Below are 22,892 nucleotides of genomic sequence, written 5' to 3'. Positions count from 1 at the left end.
TGCGATGTACCAGCGTAGCGCGCGCGCACCCGTGTAGAAATGGGGGGCTGCGCTAGTCAGTCGATGGATGCAGTGCTTTCAACGCCCACATGCTCAGCTTGATCATTAACGCAACGCAGCGAATGCAAAAGTAACCTGCAGTTCAAACAGCAGCTTTTTTAGAGACCACCGAATAAGGGGGTGAAAGTAAAGACACTAATCACGTGAAACTGCGTAAACTAGTGGCATTTGGAGTTCAAAGCGCTTGGATATGTCAAACAGTCGACGTGAATCCCTGTTTTTTGACGTATAACATGTGGTTTCAGTAGGATCTGAGCCAAATCGTGAGAGCTGATTGACATTATCGATTGACCTGAGGGGGAAAGCGACTCCTTTAGACTTCATTTAGATATTGAGGCGTTGTGTTCTATTCGGTCCAGCCCAACAGGAGAGCTAACCAACTGCAAACTCTGATTTGGGTAGCTAGCTAACTTTCTCTACAGTGTATTGAACCAGTGTAATGAACTGAAACCACATTAGTCCTCAGAACATCTCCTAAGCTTCAGAGTGACACTGATTTCAGTGTCACAAAGACTGGCTACAGAAGAAGCAAGCATCAGTAGTGGGTCAGATTTCCTAAACCGTACCAGTTCTGAAGCTGATTTTTAGGTCTCCAGGCTGAAGTGAAATGGTCTGAGGTGTAGGCGTGTTCCAGCACTCACGAATTTTGTAGTCCTCTGAGTACTGCACACTTAATCAGCGCAAACGACGGTGGAAAGCAGCGCCATGCTGACCCCTAGCGGTGCAATACCTGCATGTGCACTGTGGTAATTCAGAACCAGCCTGTCCATTTAATTCCTGAGGAGCGCGCTGCCTCGTTTAAACGGCACATTGTGAGCTTGATCAAAGTCAATCCAGTTTGTTGAAAAGGCTTTTAATTAGTAGAACGTACGTTACGTCATCAAACACACGTTGTGACGTAGAATACTATGATTCGAAGCTCTGTGACATCGCATGATTCTAAATTAGCACGCAGAGAGTTCCACCAGTTCTGATTTAGGTGATTTAGGTTTAGGTGTAACGTGGATACACCTGCTGAGAGCCTTTCTGAGCCTTTCTGACCAATTGTCTGACCTGGAAATCTGCTAGTCATTCAATTCCACATGTCTTGTATCCATTATGCATCACATTAAAATAAAGAGCACATCTCAGATAGGTGCTCTTAGCATCACCTGGCCTTCTTTTGCCTGGCAGAGTAGCAGCCGTGGCGATGTGCAATCCAATAGCTTTATGTAAATTTACAAAGCCCTGCCATTTCTATTACACCACCACACAATTTCACAAAACCCTTTGCTATTACCTCTGCATTGCAGCCTTCCTGAATTCCACACATAATCTTTAGGTTATGTGTATCATAGTGGATGTAGGCAATGACAAAAATATTTTTACCACCGCTGGATTGGTATGAATTCCGCCCGTTAAATCAGCTCTGTTTCACTGCATACTTTGTTACCCTCCTTTCACCCTGTTCTTGAAAGGTCAGGACCCTACGATGGTCCTGTGCGCAGCATACTGTGAGCACTGATGAAGGACTAGAGGATGACAAACACAAACTGTGCAGCAACAGATGAGCTTCTGTCTCTGAGTTTACATCTACAAGGTGGACCAACTAGGGTCTAATGGAGTGGACAGTGAGTGGACACAGTGTTTAAAAGCTTTAGCACAACTGCTGTACACTCGTACCAGCACAGCACACTACTAACACACACTACCACTCAGTCAGTCAGTGTGACTACAATGCTGAGAATGACCCACCACCAAATAATACCTGCTCTGTAGTGCTCCTGTAGGGTCCTGACCACTGAAGAACCGTGTTGAAGGAGGCGAACAGAGCATGCAGAGAAACAGATGGATACAGTCTGTTATTAGATAACTACAAAGGGCTTATATATGGTAAGTGGAGCTAATATGATGGGCAGAGTTCTTTTCAAACCAGGGGTGATCTAATATGACTGTGCATATGCCATCAATATAAACCTAATGCTGCAAATCAATGCATAAACTAGCATGATGCAACCAAAGAGGCTGTGCTGTCACTGCTTAAGGCTCTAGGTTGAACAGATTCTGAAAGAAATCTGTAGTGAGGACCACTGGCTTTGGTGTTTGAGATGCTATTTCTCTTCTAAATAAACTGTCAAAAGAATCAGTTTCAGTCATCTGCTTTGCATATTGCTCTCTTATCTACCTTTAAGAAGTGTATGGTTTTCTGAGGCGTCGTTCTCTTTTTTAGATGGATTGTATGCATAACTCAGGTTTTACATCCCTCGGTCATTTTTTTTCAGGGCGAAAATCCTTATCCCAAATCGACCAAACATCCGAAGACCAAAGCTGTTGCTAGATGTTAAAGTGAAGCTTCAGAGTGCATTGGTAATGCTGAGCAGATTAACATTACAGTAAAATACCACAACTAAAGGTGCCCTAGAAAGACATATTTACATGAGATTGTTAAATAATGAGTTCAGTACATGGAAGCGACATACAATAAATGGACAAAAGTGTCTGGACACTTACTTATTTATTGTTTCTTCAAGGGTATTAAAAAAGAGTTTATCCTGAGGGAGGGGCTTTCTGCTGACTTTTGAGCATTTTCACTAGAAAGTAAAATTGGATCTCAGCTGGACACACTGGAGATGCATTTTAGCGAAAGGTGTAAGAGGAAATCGTCCACAGTAGATCCGGATACTATCAAGATAGGACCCACATGTTAATGCTAGGTGTAAACAGGCTATAATACACTTATTAGAGCCACATTCTTGTTACAGTGATAAAAATAAAGTTATGACTATGCTAACGTTGAGATGTCATGGCGCCTAGCTGTGAACTGGAAGTCTGCCATAACAGGTTTCATATTAAGGCCAAAACATAGAGCTGTAAAATGGGCTTGTTGAACCACATTTAAGCTGTTCTCTATTTCACACGTATACACTTATATTTCACATTTAATATCAAAGAACAATTTAAGATACTGAATAAATTCATTATATGACACATATACCCTTTTTAATGGAATCTTATTTTAACCCCTTAAAGTAAATTGCCTCCTTGGTTTGTACAAGTCTCTGTAATTACTGAATAATACACCTTAAAGGGTTAATACAGTCTAATGCATTCAAGTGAAAATGTGCATACACACACACATACACACACACACTAAAATACTCTCTGTCCAAGTTCTAGCACCCCCCTCTAATTTCCTTCTCAAATATAAATGTTCCTAATTGGTTGACTGTGGAATTATAAGGAAAAACCTTTAATTGGTCACCTTTTTTCATTGGTGACCTTTAATCAGAAGTGCCCAATTCTGGTCCTGGAAATCAACCCCCCTGGAAAGTTCAATTCCAACACACTTGACCCTGAAGATCTTTACCATTAACTGGTTCAAGTATGTCTGATTAGGGTTGGAGTTACACTCTGCAGGGTGGTAGATCTTCAGGACCAGCATTGGGCAACCCTGCTATAGAACATGTACATTATGTTGAGATTCTTTACACTTGTTTGGTGCTCACTCATCTCTTTAAGAAGAAGCAATCATCCAACTACATTTCAGTAAGAGTACAGTGAGTATGAAGGCAGTGTATCTCTATGGTGAAACTCTGCACAATTCAATGTGGAAAAGAAATGGCTTCCAATCAACCATGCACATAAATCCTACCATGACCTTTTCATTACAAAGACAAACACTGTTTAACTTGACCTGCTTGTGAAAGTAACATGATCATTGCTAACCCCTGTCCATTTCCGGATGCCTTTAGTGCCTCTTAAATTTCATTCAATCAATGTAATCAATGATAGCTTCGCTTGGATTTCTACAGCATTGTATTTCTCCCGTTTTAGAAGGCTCAGCCAGTTCAAATTGCTACCAGTCGAAGCTGCAGTGAGAAAGGGATTTAGAAAGTCTTCAATAAATAAACAGACTTACACACATTGTAAAAATTTAATCATCATATCGTCCTCAACATCAGCAGTCCTCTCATTTAATTAGTCATATGTAATTTGTAATAACTGCACTAAAACCGTAACGGCTTAAACTGGAGTAGAACTTTAAAGTAGTAATTTAAAGAATATGGAAGGAATCATATTATATAGTTTCATTAAATATTAGAGTGATTGTGCAGCTTAAGTGGTGCCCAGTGTCAGGCAGTTGCTGTGTGGCTGTCAGGCAGCTGCTGGGCTGTTACTATGTGGTTCATATGGTTTCCCAGGTGGTTGCTATGGTATTCCATGTGGTTGCTATGGTGCTGCTAAGTGGTTGCTAAGAGTATAAATTGGAGTTATGTAGCTCTGACAGTGAGAGAATGAGGCATGGACATCCACTCTTAAAGAGCTGTATGGATATGGATGAGGACTAGTCTACATCTGAATCATAATATAGATAAATGTATATATCCTAAATAAAGGATACCAGTAGGGTTTTTTTTGAGTGATGCTGTACAATAACCAGTGTTGGTTCCCTAAAGCACCTTTCAGTGGATTATTTGTTAAAGGACCATTGTTGTAAATGAGATGTGGAAGTATAAAGAACCTCAGTAACGTTAAAGAATGTCTAGATAATGTTAAGGTTCTGCAACAATGAAAGAAACAGTACATCTAACACAAGAACCCTTCAGGAACCTCCATTTGTAAAGAGTGTGGGGCCCTTAGGGTTTGAGGGACTAACAGACGCAAGTGTTTGAATATTGGAGTTTCACACATGAAAGGGTTATAAGGTGTGTAAAATCCCCATCCATGACCTTAACGTAAGATTAAAGACCAGAACACTAGGACATCAAATCTGGAACACCAACATTTTGAGAGCTGTCTTCCAACCTATATGGGGACATCTACTCATTCATTGTTTCTTCCAAAATTAAGGGTATTAAGAAGAGTTTATTCTGCTTCCCCTACTGTCCAGAGAAGGCTTGCAACTAGATTTTGGAGCTTTGCTGTGAGGATTTGATGGGTGAGCATTTGGCGACAAGAGCATTAGTGAGGTCAGAATGTTGGATAATCACCACTCCACCTCATCCCCTTCTCCCCAACTTATCCCAAAAGTATTGGCCAGTATTGGCACCGTCATTCCAGAGAACACATCTCCACAGCTCAATGCTGGGGGGCTTCATACACCTTTAGCCCACACCTGGAATTAGATGGGTTTCCTGTTTACAAACATTACTGGGTGCACATGCAGACCAGGGGGCAAAAGCCCTTTGGAAACATAGCCGTCACTAGATAGTAGTAATGTTAGTCAACTGCTGTAATTAATGTAGATTTCACACTATTTATAAAATCTTATCAGAGTTGAATCTGTTTGTTTGTTTGTTGTTTGTTTTCTTTGCATCTCTCTGCGATGATGATAAAGGTGCACATATTTGTCACTGTACAGTGTACACTATACAGCGAAATGTGTCCTCCACATTTAACCCAGTACACACACACACCCAGAGCGGTGGGCAGCCAACTCCAGCGCCAGGGGAGCAGAGAGGGTAAAGGGCCTTGCTCAAGGGCCCAACAGTGGCAGCTTGCCGAGCCCGGGAATCGAACCCCCAACCCTGTTATCGATATCCCGGCGCTCTAACCGCTGAATGCCTGCAATTGTATTGGCATTACCTGTGTGCTTGCATCTGCACATCTGTGTCAGGGATGGGTGCAACTAAAAGTAGCTGAATGCATTCATTACAAGGGTTGTCCACAAACATTTGGACATATAGTGTATTTCCAGGAATCTGCAGCATAGAGACCAATGACAAAAACAGCACAGCCAGACTCTTCTTTTTTTTTTGAGTGATAATTTCTGAACGCTATCTAACCACATTTATCTAACAGTATGCAAAGCATGCAGCATCTTATTCATTCCATGGTGACATGATTATACAAAAACCTGCTTCAAGGTTCATCATAATCAGCTGTGTTAAATGGGCTGAAGAGGCAGCGTATTTCCATGAGAATGTGCAAGACTGCATTTCTGCTGCTCTGTCTGTTTAGCGAAAGCCATGAAAAATAGACTTCAGTCCTATTTTTGTGCATGGTCGCGTGATGCTGTGTGAATGTCACATCTCGAGCGCTCTGCAAAATTAAGGAGAGGCTCCTGTTTTATGCTTGCATCGCTTCCGAAGGTGCTGTGTACACCGTGTGCAGTGCGTGCAGAGGTTAAGATGATCTTAAGATGAAAAATGAGCCAACCTTTCCCCACACAGGCACCTCTTTAATCGCTTTTTTAAAGCATGTTGCTGCTAAACACAGCCCTGGAACTTAACATAGCTGCCACAACCTGCACTGTGTGTGTGTGTGTGTGTGTGTGTATGTATGTGTGTTGAATAAGTGACATGTTGTGGAACTATCTAAAGCAAGATTACATTTGCAAATAGCCTGCTCAAAAAGGTGTCAGTGTCAGATAGATAGAGAGAGAGGGAGGGAGCGAGAGGGAGAGAATGGCTAAATATGGCTATATTTAAAATCAGGTCAATTCCAGGAAATGGGATTTTCATACCAGCACCAATATTAGCACAAATAACTAGCCTGAGAAGGTACACTAGGTTGCATCATACTGGCTCACCCAGTCCTGATGCTTCAGGCTAATGGTTCTACTGACATATCTTACATAAAACACATAAAGAGCCCTCTTGTGGACATTCCACAGGACCCAGCAGACATTTCCAGAAAGACATAAAAATATAGAATCAAGTGGTTTTCTGGCGCTATACTGCAGTAAGTTAAATCCCCTCAATAGGAAGTATTGTTATGACAGAGCTTCTTGAGTACATGTGATGTAATTCAAATGGAAGCCACTGACTGTGTGGTAACGTAGTAGTGATGAGCGATCACACTTTACACTATATGGACAAGTATAAGGACATTTGCTTATTCATTGTTTCTTCCAAAGTCAAGAGTATTAAAAAAAAGAGTTTATCCTGCTTCGGTTAGAGTAACTGTCTCTACTGTCCAGATAAGGCTTACTACTACATTCTGGAGCACTGCTGTTAGGATTTGATTGCATTCAGTGACAAGAGCCTTAGTGTGGTCAGAATGTTGGATGATCGCTGCCCCACCTCATCTCCAACTCCCCAACTCCCCATCCCAAAAGTATTGGATGGAGCACCATCATTCCAGAGCAACAAGAGGTAATAAAATGTGTACACATACCACTAAAGTGCACCCCAGGAAATTCGTAGCATTTGAATGAGCTCCTGCCTAATATTGTGTACACATCTGAAGATTTGCAGGGAGCTCCCATCCACTAGTGGCACTGTTTTGCCAAATACACACAACATAGCCTTTGGTAAAAACTTCATGTTCTACTTTGGTTAGGGTTAGTGTTAGGGTAAGGGTTAGGTCATGTTTAAGGCCAAGTGTTATGGCTAGTGTTAGGTTAATTTGATCTCTTTGTTTAGGTTACAATTACATTTATCTGTAGTAGGTTGCGTTTTGGTTAAGGTGTAGGTTTAGTTAATAAAAATTCACTGGCTGCTTTGTAACATTCTCTGTGATTTCTGCATATCTAGGCTGCATCAGTGATTCATGCATATGCACAACAGTCTACCTGTTTTAGTACACAGTGTACCAATCTTGAAATGGTCACATATCTACAATTTTCTTTTGACATCAGGCCGTCCATTAAGCACTAGGCATAGTGGCAATAGGTTCATGTTTATCTGCTCCACAGAGTCCTATTCTATTGGAAGTACTTCTTTACAGAAACTAGTCAAACTGTGTGTGTGTGCAATGTGTCAGCAATGGGTGCAGCTTGAAATAGCTGATTCATTAAAAGGGTGTCCACAAACATTCGGACATATAGTGTATGTAAGTATAGTAGTTCTTGGTAGCATCCAGTGAAATGAAGGGACCCATATTCCATATGTGTGCCAGAAATCACAGCTTGTAAATGCTTTTTTGCAGAAGGCCGCTAGTTCTGAGATTTACTCGTGCCATCTTGCATGCATTGCATTTTGGCCCCAGGGTTGTATTTTGATTCATCAGTCCATGGCACATTTGTCCAAAATCCATCTGGCTCATTTAGACGTTTAGTAGCTCCAAGATATATGTTGAATCCTGTGATGGGGTCGCAGGTCAGGTTTCCTTCTTATTACTTCACTATAAGGGTTATGTTTGTGTAAGTAACGCTTAGTGGAATGGTGCACCATCTTCTTGACTCATCTACTTTCATGCAGTCATATGTGTGGTTTTGAGTTGCCTACCTTACCAGCGTACAAGGAGTTCTTTCAGAGAATGTTCTTGGTCTTCTAGATCTCATCTTGATCTGCACAATTTCCCAGAACAGTCATTAACATTCTGCACTGTAGAAACCGCAAGCTGAAAAGACTTGGCTATATTCTTTTAGCCTTCCCCTGGGAATTGATGACTCATTTTCAGATCTTTAGACAGTTGCTTTGATTTGTCCTATATATTAAATATAGGATACCTACAGTATATATTAAATATTGTGCATTTGTGTGTGTGTGTGTGTGTGTGTGTGTGTGTCCATTCTCCTATTATGTGTGTCCCATACACTATATGTTGAAAGGTTTGTGGACACCCCTTATAATGAACCCATTGCTGACACAGATGTGCGAATGCACACATACACACACACACACACACACACACACACACACAAACAGCTTGTCTAGACCCTGTAAAGAAGTACTGCCAATAGAATAGGACTCGCTGAAGCAGATAAACATAAACCCGTTGGCACCATACCTAATGCCAGGTGTGGGCTAGAGTGGTACAAAGCACAGCATTGAGCTGTGGAGCAGCGGAAGAACTGTGTTCTCTGGAATGATGATGGTGCTCCATCCAATACTTTTGGGATGAGTTGGAGAGTTGGGGATGAGGTGGGGTGGTGATCATCCAACATCCTGACCTTACCAACACTGTTGTTCCTGAATGCAATCAAATTCTTAAAGCAATGCACACCAATCTAGTAGAAAGCCTTCCTCCCTAGACAGTAGAGAAAGTTACTCCAACAAAAGCAACCCTTGAATTCAGAAGAAACAATAAATGAGATTGGTGTCCCATTACTTTTGTCCATGTAGCATATTTTCACATTTATTTTGATATTTACCACAGTAATAAAAGCGTACAGGACATTATATTAAATATAAGAAACCAATGATTGTTTTTATTCTATGCTTTGCACAAAAGTCTGTTTTCCCTGGATTTAAATCAGTCATTTTCACACTGCATTTCTCCAGCTAGTGTAAAAGTATCCTACCTCATAAATAAATATCTCCTGCGTTTGATTGAAAATTGAAAACAGAAGCCTTTGAGCATTGAAGTCACTACAGCAGAAGTCACTACCACTTCTGTTGAAGTCTTTCTTGACTGCCGTCACCTTCAGCTTAAACACTGCTCTCAGTACATCGAACCCCTCATCACATATCTGAAAGGCAACTCAGAGCACACTGAGTCAGCTGCTTTGTACATGCTGTAAAGAGACTGTCATTTCGCCTCTATTATATCAAAAACAATGTCTTCTGAAGTGCAGAAATGTAGCCCATAATAAGAAAGCTCACTGTAGATCTGGAGACCTAACCACACAGTCCTGAAGAGTAACAATAGTTCAGCCAGTTATTTACACACTGTCCATGTAGAATTCTCCATAACTGCCAAAGCTGCATTTTTACCCCTAAGACCGCAGGAGGCAGCGTTGGGTTCCTCACTACTTAAACCAGGCTCTACCATTAAAGAGGAACGTAATGCTGAGATGTTAATGGGGAAACTAACTATGGGGCCTAATTCTTTAATTCATGAAATACAGAAAAAGACATCTTGATTTACTACTGACTTTAGCCACAACTTGGCTAAACTGTTTCAGCACTCCACTCACTATAGTCCCTCACTATACTGCAACACTTCCAGATGCTAGACACTCAAATATCAGCACAGCCAGCAGACAGAACAGGCTAAGCAGTGCTACAAGACTTGTCATTTTACCCCCTAAGACTGTGAGGAGATCAGAGTTGTGTCCCTATTAGTGGCTCAGCCTTTTCTCGAGTGAGAGTGGATAAATGTATTCCATTTGAGTGAAGTGTGGAGTTGGGAAGCACAGGGAACAATAGGTCAGGGCCTGATTTGTTGGGCCTGGTACTGCAGCAGAAGAGTTAATAGCCACTCTGGCATCCAGCAGCTGCATTGCTCTGTTAGCCAAGCCGCATTAGCATAACACAGAACATCGCCTGACACCACTGTGACAACAGACCCTTCACACCGGGGACCCGCTGCTGGGCAGCTGGCTGCAACCCCATTGTTATTCAGCAAACTCTCATCCTTCCTCAGCCTTAAATAAGCCTGAGACAGTCCATTAAGGATGGTGATTGGCTATTTTTGAAGGGATTTCTGTTTCTGGGGATGGATCTATCACAGGCATTTGCGAGATTTAACCGTGAAGGTTAGAAAAAAATGTGAAAGATTAAAATATTAAGCTGTTTGAAAACTCAATTTGAAATGTTCTTGTTCTGTTTACCACATATAGCGCACTGATAAAGCATCATTTATTACTGCTTATATAATGCAAAGTTCCTGCAATCAAAGAGAAAGAGAGTGGGGGGGGGGTGTCAGGAAACTGAATCAGGTGGATGAACAGAAGCTTTCTACTTGGCTGGAGTTTAAGTGAACAAAATACAGGCCTCAGCTGACCTTGGTCCATAATGGAAACTAAGCGGCAACAAGTATTTAAAATTCATTGTTTTGGGGATAGCATGAAAGCATGAATATATATCTGCCTATCGCTGCTGTCTGTTCATAACCATGAAAATCTCCAAAATAGGAACTTTAGGGAAGAAAATCTTAACTTTCAATTGTCAATTTAAAAAGATTTTATTTAATTTCCTAGTGTTTCTATTGGTCCATTCATCATAACATTTTAACACAATGTAAAGAACTAGATTCACATTATGTCACAAGGTGAAACATGGCTAAATAAATGCTCATTAAATGCATTATTTGAAAACAGCGTCTTAGTCTGGCACTGTGAGGCCAAATCATTCTTATTGTTTTGCATGTATTTGTGCATTAGTTATTAATATGGTTTTTAAAACATTTTTTAGGTTTGGTAAAACAGCTGGTTATTGATTGATTGTACTCTTTTTTTGCATTTCAGTGTATGACCCTTTATTAAGTGATAGCTGTAGCTGGAATAACGATGATGGAAAATAGATTGTCATGTGATTTTAATTAAATGTAATATAAAAGGACATTTGGGGAAGTAGTGTAACCAGTGTAACCAGATGGTTGCAAGAGTCTATACACACCCTTAAAAATAAATGTGCTTCAAATGGTTATTTGAGCGATACCATAGAAGAACCACCATGTTTGTAAAAGAGATAAACCATCATTTGATGTAAAGGTTCTTTACACTCACACATCTCTGTTACAACCATGGTTCTTAAAGGAAACCTACAAATTATTCTATGGCGTCCCTCAAAGAACCATTTGAGGCACCTTTATTTTTGAGGGTGTCTCTTAATCATTTAGGTGCTACAAGGGGTTTTTTGAGTGATGCCATAGAGGAACCACTCATTGTTGTATAAATAACAATTGTGTGAACGAGAGGTCTTTATATGAAGAACTCTGATGTTTCTTTATGGAATCAGAAAATGGCTCTTCTATGGCATCACTCAAAGGACCCTTAGTTGCACTCTCACACACAATCTCTTTTTTGTAGTGTCTGAAAGTTTATAGACACCAGCTCATTCCGAATTTCTGCTGAAATCAGCGTTTGCTGTGGTATCAGCATCGACTCCTTAGGGTAGGGTTTCCACTGAGAGTTGGAACTTTGGAACTCTGATTGCATGCAGTCACAAAAGCATTACAGAGGTCAGGTACTGCTGTTGAATGGCTAGTTCTGGGTCACAACCACTCCTGAAACTCATCCTTATAAGGTCAGAAGGAGCTCCATCACATCAGAGAACACAGTTCCACTGCTCCACAGTCCAGTGCTGGGGGCTTTATACCGTTCTAGCTGATGTTTGGGTTTTGGCATGTTGGCCTTAGACTCTTGTACAGCTACTCCAGCTTGTCCCGTTTTATTGCAGTTCATAGTTTTATTGTAGGTTTCTTAAAAAGTCAAGACATACTTGTGCTGGAATGAAGGCAAACACACACACACACACACACACACACACATACTATCTCGCTCTGCTTCATGATTCGCGCTCAGTGGGGAGGGGGCACAGAGGGGAAGGGTTAAAGTAAGCAGTGAGGGAAGGAGGTGTGTGTGTGTTGGGGCAGCTGGGGGGTGGGGGTGTATAAAGCAGCCAGAGCACACAAGCATTGCTTTATTCTCACAGTGCCACTCTGAGGGAACCCAAACCTCACACACACCCATACTCCAGTATTGCATGAGCTTTATCACACATGCTCAAGATGGAACAGTTAATGTCCTTAAAAATGAGAAACTTCTGCTGCGTTCTGGCTCTGGCTTCAGTCATCTGTGCCGTCTTTTTCCAAGGTGAGGGGCTTTTGTTTGTTCTACATGTGGCTCGTGCAGTCCAGTTGTGTGACTGTGCCGGGAATGAAGGGGGTGGGGTCATGTAGGTGAACTGAGGCTGCATTCAAAAGTTTCCCCCCCTCCACTTTCAAAACCGTTACATGTTTTGGGGCACTCTTTTTTGTTGTGTCTGGAATACTTTAAATAGTTAGCAGTGTTTTGGAAACTGTGTTCTTTTGGTGATATCTGAATTGTGTTATATTCTTTCTTCATGCATTCAAAAATGGTGCTAAAATGGTTATTTAGAGCATCAAGTGAAGAAGTGAGGAGAACCTTCTTTTTAAAAGATTTCAGAAACCACCATATAATGTAAATTTACCACTTACTTTGCACCCCAGAACTATACACCAAAGTCAAGAACCATTTGGGAACCGTTACTCTTATGCTTAGGAGTGAATGTCTATGTATATGCTTATACACACAGATCCCTAACAACTAGAAGCTGTTGCTGGATCTGTGCTGGATCTGTGTGGGAGTGAGTGTGGGTGTGTATGTGGGTGCAAGCTATTATGAAGCTGCAACAAAAGAGAAGAGCAACATGTGGTCTAGTTTTAAACACTGCAAAGCACAGCTCTAAAGCTCCATCCCCTCTCTGGATGGTTGTGGCAAAAATCCCCAAAGTTCTCCCAGCTTGCAGTCAAGTGATGTGGATAAATGTTTATTGCAGATTCATTCAAATCTAAAATTCTCTTTTATCAAATCATGTGATCGTGTTTTGCCTTTCCAATTTTCTAGGGAACGTTTGTTTCTCATTTAAACGCTTGGGCTCCCACCCTCTGGCTGGACCACATAATGATGTAATCTGAGAGCAGATACTCAGAGAATGAAATAGGGACAATTCCCCAGTCAGACGCAGTGTAAACAGGATATTGAGCTCTAGTAGAGAACACCAACGTGCAGGCCCTGGTTCCACAGTTGTAGTGTTGGAGCACTAGATTCTCAACAACTTTGGTAAGGAGATACCATATACACCAATGGCAGGAGACAACTGTAAACAAGAAGTCTACAGTGCTGGGACTGCTTGGGAATTGGCAGTCAATATCATCTTTTACAAAGCAGCTGGGGGCCAGGTGGCCACAACACTAATCATTCTTCAAAAAAAACTGAGGTTTCCAAGGCAGTCCTCAAGGTCCCAAAGCAAGTCCACAACACTAATGGTTCTTCTAAAACAGAGGTTTCCTGGGTTTCTAGTGCAGTGCTCAAGGTCCCATAGCAAGTCTACAACACTAATCCTTCTTCGAAAACAAAGGTTTCCAGTGCAGTCCTCGAGATCCCACGATGAGTCCACAAATGTGTTCTTCTTTGGCTCTTAACACAATCCGCCTATACACTTGAGACAGTCCTAGCCTCATTATCATCTTTCTACCGCCCTGGATCACCTGCCTGAGGTTCTACTGAGAGATAGAACAAAAGAGGAAAGGGCTGGGTAGAGATTTGTAAGGTTGGAGTTAGGAGGAGCTTCATAGTTAGGACAAAGTCGGTTTAAACTGTGGGTATAGCCACAAAATCTGCATGCTGCTATCTCATTGTGGTGCATGCTTTAGCACTGCGTCTAAATATGTTTGGGAAAACAATAAGTAAATGAGTAGGGAGATGAAATATGTAGTGTGGTATGTGAAGCAGCCATACCCCTTGCTTTCGCTCACTCTTTGCTTTCTTTCTCTTGCTCTCTCACACTTGTTCACACACAGGGGTATTACTGACATGTGCCGCTATGGCTGCATCTAAACCTAACCCTGACCCTAAACTCAGAAGCCAAACATCAATCTTTAGGCTTTGAATTCAAAGTAAATTGCTTGTGGAACCAAATGTCCCCCAACCAAATGTCTAAGGGTTCTTTAAGTCTTGCTGTAGATTAACAATGTGTGGTTCTATAAGGAGTGTGTGAAGAAACCTTTAAAAGTTAAAGAACCTTTACATATACTCCAAGCAATGATGGCTCAATATAATACTAAAAAGGTTCTTTGACAATAGTGAAACATTTTTGTTGTTATTTACACTAGTTGGACAAAAGTATTGAGACACCTGCTCAGTGTCAAAAAAATGTTGTAACTGTCTCTACTGTCCAAGGAAGGCTTTCTACTAGATTTTGGAGCATTAGTAATGATCACCACCCCAGCTCATCCTCAACTCTCCATCTCATTCCAAAAGTATTGGATGGAGCACATAGTCACAGAGTTCGAACAGAGCACACAGTTCGAACTGCTCCACAGCTAAATGCAAGGGGGCTTTATACCACTGTAGCCCATGTCGGCATTATGTATGGTGCCAATAGATCCATGTTTATCTGCTCCAAAGAGCCCTATTCTATTGGCAGTACTTTTCTACTAGACAAGCTGTGTAATGGGAGCAACCTAAAGTAGCTGAATGCATTTATTAGGTGTCCACAAACATTTGGACATATACTGCAGGAAAAAAAATAGTGAAGAAAAAAAAATTCAACTATGCAAAGAACCATTTAGGCACGCTTTAGGTTTTCTGTGTTGTCATGGTTTAATATATGAGCATTGCCTGTAGGAGAGGACCTTTGGTGAACTCACCTTTGATGAGTGTATTAGACTTTTAAATCACATGGAGGTTCTTTAAACTCGACAATGGGTCTTCACACTCACACGTTTCTGCCTAAACTATCCAATGAGATGTTCTTAAGGGAACCAAACGTGGAACTCCTGTATCACAAGAATTCATAAACCTATATCTATGACCTCATATACCAGTTTGGGAAGATCCAGTGTATGGAAAAGAACATATGTTGTTTAAAGCTTTTATACTTGAACACTGGCCAATCAGTCACATAATTTATCTTAAATTACAAATCTATTGTCACAGTTTCCACACTCAACACTCAACTGGATCACTGTCCTTCACAGGGCTTTCAATGCTCCTATTGTACTAATCACAGCATGTCATTACTTCTAGGGTTATCATGCACAGCACATTTACAGTTAAATATACACCCATTTCCCCCCAAAACAGCAAAACACAGCCTGAACTGTTTTGGCTGGGGTTCCATGACATTGTCATTATAGCCCACATGGGAGGCAAATTCTTCTGATAATGGGAGTTTGGCAGGGAGGGAAAACGTTGGGTTGTTTCTGAAAAGACCCTGATTACAAACATAAGATTCAGGCATGTCCCCATATGTCTGCTGTCCTCTCGGTTGCAGGGGAATCAGCGTGCAGCCCACTCTCATTTACCAAAATGGGGCCAACAGAGTGGACGGGTCAGAGGTCGCAGGGGGCTTAGTGGTTACCACCCATTCCTTTAACTTGAGTTTTTCCGTCTCGAATTCCATTAGTCTTCTGGGACGTCTAACTGCAGAGATGAGCCACAGGGCGCTCTATAAAAGAGCATGGAGTAGAATAACAGATAGAAGGTTTCTATACCATGCATCAGTGTGCTTTATTTTAACATGGGAATTAATTTGCATTTTGAATACGACAGCAGCAGAGAAAGACAAGAAGACAGACAGATGAAATGGACTTCCATCAGTTTTAAACAGGCCCTCCTTGTACTCTGTCACCAGGGGCGGTTTTAGCACTAAGCAAAAGTAGGCATGAATTCATTCATTTAAAAATGTGTATCCAGGGGGCCCATTCCTATCTTTTGCCTAGGGCCTCCCAAATCACTAAACCCACCTTGTCCCTTTCACCCTGCTCTCTTTGACTGAGTGCCAATTTTGCAGAACCTTGTAGGAGGATGCAGTGGTGTGATTTGTAGATATACAGTACTGACGTCAAAGACACACAACCCAGGCCCTGTTTACATTCTCTGGTCTTTCCTCCCTGTCTGCTGAATGGTTACAACATAACCTATGCTGACATTACTGCCAATGTCTGGTCACAATATTGAAAACATACTATTCTGGATAGGGTTCTGATTTTGGACATCTTAAAGAGCCTGTATTCTCCTAGTTTCTTGTAGGGTAGAATGGGGGTTAGATGTAAATGTAAGTGTTATAGGTGTAAACCTCTTACGTTAGTTGATTCAACTATGAATCCATATTAACACTGATAAAATTCCTTGCCAAACCTATTCTGAATAGGTGTAATTAATAATATTTTTTACAATGCAGTGAATATACAAAAATGACAGGTTAATCAAGCAATTAAGTATTTGTAGAACATGCTAGGACAGTCAAACTCATCAGCAGAACCAATCAGAATCTCTATTTCAGCTAGGAGTGGGGTAACAGAGAGCCAAGCTCAGCAGCAGAACCAATCAGAATATCCATTTTAGCTGGGGGTGGGGTAACAGAGAGCCAAGCTCAGCAGCAGAACCAATCAGAATATCCATTTTAGCTGGGGATGGGCCAACAGAGTCAGTCGGGACGGTACTTCTCTCAAACAGTAGAACCAGTGTTCTGAACCAGAGTTCTGATTCAGTAAGAGAACTGCTCATTAATAAATACTTTTACAAAAATACAGTATTCTTTTATGGCATCACTCAAGGAACCCTTCATTTTTAAGAGTATATATTACACAGGAGATTTATTTCATGATCTGGTTTATGTGGACTTGCGATAATCAGATTACATTACTTCCATCTAGTATTTCTTTGGATTACATTACAATTTTGAATCAGTTCTATTGTGGTTCTACACTATAAAGAACCCTTTTGAATAATACATGCATTAATGAAAATACATTAGTATTAGTGTACATTACATCCACACCCCCCTGGTGTGTAAGTCAGAATAGTTTCATTCAATCTAGAGAGCAAAACCGTGTGTCTCAGTTACATGATCTGAATCTGAACATGAGCACATGAACCTCAATCATTACAGGGCTTAGCTGTGCAGTCAATGGCCTGCCCTAATACCTGCTCTCAATTCACCCCTCATACACCCTGCTCTCACTGCCTGCACGTCATTCTGTTGAACAGGGAAATGAGTATCTCATTCTGAATGTTTTATTTATTTATTCCTTTATATATTTTTGTTCCTCTTTCTCCTCTTTCATCATGATGAAAGGACCTCTCCCCCGAACAAAGCGTGGGTGTAATCAGGAGCAGAGCAATTTGGAGGAGATGAAGGAGACTCATTTGTGCAGGCTGACTGTGGAGCACAGGCTTTAGATTGAGAATGCACTCATGACACAGATGAATTCAACCAGTATGAATACACAGGTCATAACAAGTGTGCTTTTAGCCGCCACACTTATTTTTATGGTGGAGCAGAGCTTTAAACAGGCCTGGAATTTTGGTCTGCATCTAGATATAGCCTGATGAAATACTTTTCCTAACTTGACCAACAGAGATACAGTGAGTTTTGAAATTAAAGCTGACCTGAGAGAAAATTCTGTCTGAACCCACCCATCACCAGCCAGTGCAACAGGAGACAGAACACTAGTACATGATATACAGTATGCAGTACTGAAGAGACCATCCTTCATTGACTTAGTTTACTCCAGTCAAAGCTAATTTACTGTCAAGGAAAAACAAAAAACAAATAAAAAAAATAAGATTTAATAACTAAATCGATTGATACACACAGAAATATTATCTTAGCTTATGCTAAGTACTTTATGAAGACTAAAGTCTGTCCCCCTTTCACATCTAAAGAAAGCTAGTTTGTTCAGAAAAAAACGCAGCAGAATGTAGACATGACCCTGGTTAAATGAACGGGGACAGGAGAGAGCTCACCATTTGCATGAGCCATGACACAAAAAACACCCTATGATATTCAACGTGTGATCTTGGGGCTCTGCGTGGCTCACTGGTCAGGGGGTTGCAAGTCAAATCCCGAGCCATGCAGCTTTGCCATCAGCAGCCAGAGTGAGAAAGAGCGCAACTGACGTTCTCTCCCCTCATCACTCTGGGTTGTTGCGATGTTGGTTGGCACAAGCCTCTTTTAGCTGGTGCGGTGGAGCTGGGGACCCTTCGCTTTCCTCTAAGCGTGTTGCTGCTCAGCAATGCCGCATCGGCAGCAGTTTGAAAAGAAGCAGTGGCTGACTTCACATGTTTCGAGACACAAAAAAATATAAAAAATTGACAAAATAACAAATAATAAAATATTGTAAAAAAAATCCGACATTTGTCTGGGACAGTGAAATTGCATTAAACGTTTTTTGTGTAATGTCAGCATTAGTGTGCCTACTACTTATTACCTTTATTATAGACCACTTTTATTATTCTGAGCCTCTAAAAGCTTTCAAACTTTTCTGATTGTCAGATATCTAAGAAAGGAAGGAAATGTCAAATGAAAATACATGAAAATAAACTAATCCTAAAAGATTAAACACTTTTATTTAATGTTTGTTTTGACTAGAAATATAAAAATGAATGGTGCTCTCTGACATTTGCACAAGAAAAGATAAGAGAAATATTTTGATAAGATTTAAGGTAGAAATAAAGAGATATCATAGAATTGTGGAAGTGAGTTCCAAAATTTAAGAGCTAACACTCAAATAAATGTATTAATCACCCAAAATTCCATTAGGTACAAAACCACAGATTCAAAAAAGTCCAAAAGGATTTTCGGACCTGACCCGAGCCTGAAACAATGTCCGAACCTGACCAACACTGGCAAGAACATATTTAAAGTTCCTTCATGGATGTGAAATGTGGAATGCGGCCTGGTGCCGTGAGAGTTGTAAAAACCACATCTCTCAACCAAGCATCTCTAGGATTAGCGGGTCAGCCCCTCCTTCTCTTCCTCTTTTCCTCCCCATTTTTTTCCATCCATTGGCCCTGAGCCAAAGGGGATCCACCCTATCCCCATTCCTGGTGCCTGGTCTGCTGAAGAATTCCACAACAGGAATTCTCCTGGGACTTTGGGAGGGCTGAAAGAAAATGAAGAAATGATAGCAGTGATTTTAGATTAATTCGGCGGAGTTGAGGGAAAAGAGGAGTTGCACTAAGAAATCCAAAAAGGGATGAATGACTCTAACATCTGTAGGGGGAGGGAATATGGGGTCCCTGTGGAGGTGCAGAGTTTGCCTGTAACGGGCTGGGTTGGGCTTCATCGTTTTTGTGGGTTGATTTTTTAAAGAAATCTGTGCAGCCTCTTTCACATGGAAAACATGGGCCCTGTCTGTCTTTGTATTTTTCAGAATCGCTAGTGACTCCTGTCTTTTCAAATGACAGCTGTTAATGTCTGCACTGTACATTTACACTATGGATATGTTATAGACTTGCTCAGGACAGTCTTTGATAAGTTTCTTGTTTAGAAACCAAGTTAAATCAACAGTGACATCTTATTATTAAGTATTTTAAAGGACCCGTTTTTACCTTTTGACCTAAGACCCCTCATATTAAACAGGCTATTTTTCTTAGTGTTTCTTTAAGATATATGTAAATGTGTGCGATTCCGATTGGCAGCCATGTAGAGCACTTTGTTTATATATATATATATATATATATATATATATATATATATATATATATATATATATATATATATATATATCTGTTCTTGAGTAACAAAAATGCCAAAGGTTAGTGTGGAGATTTGTCCATTTAAATATTTTCATGGTTGTGACATTATAACCATTGACACTAGGAGAGTAAGGGCTAGACATGTCTCCTCCAACTACCACTGCTGGCTGAAACTAGCCACCACTTCTTTTTTGAACTGCCGTCAATGTGGCATTGCCAGCCAGATGACACACTCTGAGGAAAGCACCAGGTCCCCAGCTCCACCGGACTAGCCCCTGGCCCCTGATTGCAAAGCAGCATGGCTGGGAGAATTAAAAAAATAATTCAGTTTAATTTACACATCTGGACAGTACAGCACGGGGTGTGAACGTTTTTCCTGTTATGGGTCTTTTAACAGGTTATGTGCCTGCATGTGTGAGACACAGTGGTGACTAGATATCTTATCTATTCCACTGAAAGAACAGCCTCCAATAATTCCTATTCTGTCCTGATAAGAGAATGCCAGGATTGTTCTCTTACATCTCACCTTCCTTTTGCTGCTGTTTGGCCTCTTTTTCTGTGTTCCACTTCTCTTCCACTGCTGGTGTTTGCTTTTGTTTCTCTGGTCTCTGGACACCAGTGTCAGGAGAGAAAGAATGATGAAGCATAAATAGAAGAGAGATGGACAGAGAGCAGGCTGAGTGAAAGATAGAAAGGCCATTTGGGGGACAGGAGAAGAAAGGGGTCCTTGAGAAATGTCAGACCAAAAGAAAGGACGTAAATCATAGATGATTAATGAAAGAGTTCAGGCCTTAAGTTAGAAGGAGCACAGTTGTGGTGTCGGGGGAGGGCATCACTAGTTGACCCAGAATATCTAAACACAGATATTCTCACTCCCTGGGCATTCCTCAGTCGTATACAGATGTTGCCCTGCAGACAATAAAGTCAGAGGCCCAAAACCATAACACTGAGGTCAACGTCACAGGAAGGAACTGCCTTATATCACAGAGTCTATGGGAAATCTAGATATATTTAAACTACTGTTTGTAATTATGTGTATTTTCCATGTTTTAGTTGAGTGTTGGCGATCTAATGGCTTCTAAATTATCCATATCATGGAACAAACAAACAACAATTGCATTTTCATACAAGGAAAGTCTTTTCAAGGTTACATCAGTGCAGCTTTACACTCACATAACCACCACACATATTGATAAATCTGTGCATGATGCATAAGCTGAGATGAAATTGTAGCAAGGGGGGGATATTTGGAGGGGATGGGTGTGCCCGTGTGTCTCTACATACACGTTAACGGCTACAGAACCCTCCAGCATGAAACTGAAACCTCTAAGAACCACTGGCAGCAGTTCAAACACTGCTCAGCACTAAAGGACTAAAGTTCATACTTCAAAATGCTCTCATTCCCAGTCTGGCTTTGAATAGCACACTGGCACAACTGGCAACTCAATACCATACAGCCCCCATTTTAAAGTTTTTTAAAGGCGTGTATACTTTTCACCTTTACTTTCCAGTTAGGTAAGGAAAAAGCAATGTTTTTAATTATTAAAATTCAATAGAATAGACGTTATTTGTCCATTGGTTAGATTTTACAACACTCTCCTTCATGTTTAACAGCAGATTTTGTCCAAATAGTCCTTTTACAAATAATAGTAAAATTAAAATCTGAGATGGAAACTTGGTCCAAGCCTGGTTTAAACCCCCTTTAAACTAAAAAGTCTGTGTTTTGAGAAAATGGGAGAAATTTTGCATTTGGAGGGCTGTTGTGGCTGCAGGTTTCCTTCATTACATTCAAACACCAGCACACCTGGGCCCAGTTTTCCAAAAGCAGTTTTCCAAAGTGGTAAGATCATCTTCTCTAGTACAATGAATGTGTGTGTGTGTTCAGTGTGATGCTTGCTCAACCCTTTAAGAATCCTCTTTGTGCTAATAGTCATTTAGATCTGATTAGTTATTTGACGAATGAGCTGATGAAACAGCTGTGTTCCTGCTTGGTTAGAATGAAAACATGCAGTCATGCCAGGCCTTTGTAAACAAGATCGGACACCCCTGAGGTAGAGGGTAACACTGCTGTCCTCCATAGGGTATAGAGTTCAACCACGGTATACCAAAGAAAGGTCTTGGGTATTCCTCTGTGACAAAAAATATTATTCACTCTGGATAACAGAATCTGCCAAATGCTGGAAAATGTAAAACAACTATTTTCTGTAAGTCCCATCAGTATGGCAGTTGTGACAACGTAAAAAGGAAAAGCCGGAAACAGCTTTCAGAGCTAGAAATATAGCAAGGAATCCCCAGCCTTTTGACAGGTAGTGTATGTCGGAGCGAGACTTTTTTAGGGGGAAAAACAGCAGAGAAACAGATTGTTAGTAATATTAGGAAATCTAGCCAAGAACAACATGAAGCTCAGAAGTGTGATCCAACAACCTTGTATCTCTGTTTTTACTTTTAATATTGTTAGAATCTGGCAGTTGTCCAGTTGTCCATAATTTCATGATGAATGGACCAATGGAAATGCCTCAAAATGACTTGGAATAGAATCGTTTAACATTGACTTCCATTGAAAGTTAAGAAGGCTTTTTCGTTCTCCTGTAAAGTTGCCATTTTGCTGGTTCAAATCCCAGGTCATGCTGCTTGCCATTTCTAGTGATTGGGAAAGTTCACATGAACGGCGATTGGATAATTGGCCTTCCACGTTAGGTAGAAAATTGGGGAATATTTTAAATGTTATTTTAGATTATTATAGATATATATTTTATTTATATATTATATTTATAGATATTATAGAAGTTTTTTGCATGACTGTGACAATATGCTTCCTACTCAAGCAACCATAGCAATTACTATGAGATTTTCCAAACATTAAGAAATATCTTCAATGTATCATCAAAATGAAGATACTGAAACTCCTCAGTAGAAGCCAAAAACATTCATATCTCTAAATTGATTTTAATATAAAGAGTTTAAGTTTAAGTAATTAAGTAATTCTGGAGTATTTCATGTAGAACAAAAC

General features: G+C 40.6%; 1 protein-coding gene across 3 annotated transcripts in view; it reads left to right on the top strand.

Annotated features, from left to right (window-relative positions):
* Window positions 1-12,316: 12,316 nt before the first annotated feature.
* LOC140559599 (uncharacterized) overlaps window positions 12,317-22,892 on the top strand; it is a 30,145-nt gene continuing 19,569 nt past the window's right edge. For all 3 annotated transcript variants that reach the window (XM_072683144.1, XM_072683143.1, XM_072683142.1), the window contains exon 1: window positions 12,317-12,466. In XM_072683144.1, the coding sequence (XP_072539245.1) occupies window positions 12,373-12,466 (94 nt within the window). In that variant the 5' untranslated portion in view covers window positions 12,317-12,372. The remainder of the gene's footprint in view (window positions 12,467-22,892) is intronic.

The sequence above is a fragment of the Salminus brasiliensis genome, chromosome 7, assembly GCF_030463535.1.
Source record: "Salminus brasiliensis chromosome 7, fSalBra1.hap2, whole genome shotgun sequence".
In the NCBI taxonomy this organism is placed as follows: domain Eukaryota; kingdom Metazoa; phylum Chordata; class Actinopteri; order Characiformes; family Bryconidae; genus Salminus; species Salminus brasiliensis.
Note: the sequence above shows the minus strand (reverse complement) of the source record. Positions and strands in the feature narration are given on the sequence as shown.